General features: G+C 39.7%; 1 protein-coding gene across 2 annotated transcripts in view; it reads right to left on the reverse strand.

Moving 5' to 3' along the window:
• The window catches only part of LOC135206630 (uncharacterized), a 45,432-nt gene extending 45,139 nt beyond the window's left edge, over positions 1-293 (reverse strand). For both annotated transcript variants that reach the window (XM_064237971.1, XM_064237970.1), the window contains exon 1: positions 26-293. In XM_064237971.1, the coding sequence (XP_064094041.1) occupies positions 26-154 (129 nt within the window). In that variant the 5' untranslated portion in view covers positions 155-293. The remainder of the gene's footprint in view (positions 1-25) is intronic.
• Between the last annotated feature and the right edge of the window lie 753 nt (positions 294-1,046).

A 1,046-nucleotide genomic window follows, 5' to 3' on the forward strand; every position in this document is an offset into this window, starting at 1 on the left:
GAAAAAATATTGAGACGTAACTCACCTGGAATCGGCCCGGTAATTTCATACTGCCTTCTTTGCTGCCCTTCCGACCCTTTTTGATTTTCTTCAGCTCCGACTTCCTCCTCTTCCTCTGTTCCATTTCCTCCTCGAGTTGCAGCCTCCTCTCCATCGTCTCCTTCAGGGCTTCCTCGTCTTCCGCGGCCTCCTCTGGCGTCGCTTTTGGTGCCGTGTCTGCGTCGGATTCCTCTTCCTTCACTTCTTCTTCCACCGGCTCGAAGACGCATACCCAGCCGTTGTCAGTCTGGGATGACTGTTAGAAAGCAAGAGTAGCCACTTAACACACGTTTGAATATGAAAGAAATTCCAGAATAAAAAATCAATCGTTTTCTCTCTCTAGATATTAAATCTGTTTCCTGCAAACCTTTCGCCATCACTCTTTCAAAAGACAATACTAACGGAATTGCACGAAAAAAGATATGAGCTCTGAAGGCAAGAGAAGTAATTAACATACATTTGAATAAACCAAACAAAAATTCTTTCAGTTTTCTTCTGAAGATTGAAAAAGAAACCCACAAAATCACTTTGTAACTTGTTTACTTCTAAGTATTTAAATTTAGTTTTACTACACACTCGAGTACTTTCAGGCCCTATCTGTGGCTCATTTTCAAGAGATGTTTGGGATGTTAGCCTGGGTCAAGGCCCAGCAGATGTTTCCTGCAAACTTTTCGCCATCACTCTTTCAAAACACTATACTTAGGGACGTGCACGAAAAAAGATAAGAACTCTGAAGGCACGAGAGGTGCTTAACACACATTTGAATATTAAAGAAATTCAAGAATAACTAAAAAAATCAATCGTTTTCTCTCTCTAGATATTAAAAGCACGAAAAAGGATATAAACTGTCAGCGTTATTGTAATAAGTTTCATTATTCTTACAGCCAATTAACAAAGTCAACTTTTTGCTCTTCCTGTATTTAGCGCATGTACGAAAGAGAGCAGAGTGGGCAAAAGAATTGGCAGGAGAGAACTCAACCTGTTAAAAAAAAGGAAAAAATTAAATA

The sequence above is a fragment of the Macrobrachium nipponense genome, chromosome 31, assembly GCF_015104395.2.
Source record: "Macrobrachium nipponense isolate FS-2020 chromosome 31, ASM1510439v2, whole genome shotgun sequence".
Taxonomy (NCBI): Eukaryota; Metazoa; Arthropoda; class Malacostraca; order Decapoda; family Palaemonidae; genus Macrobrachium; species Macrobrachium nipponense.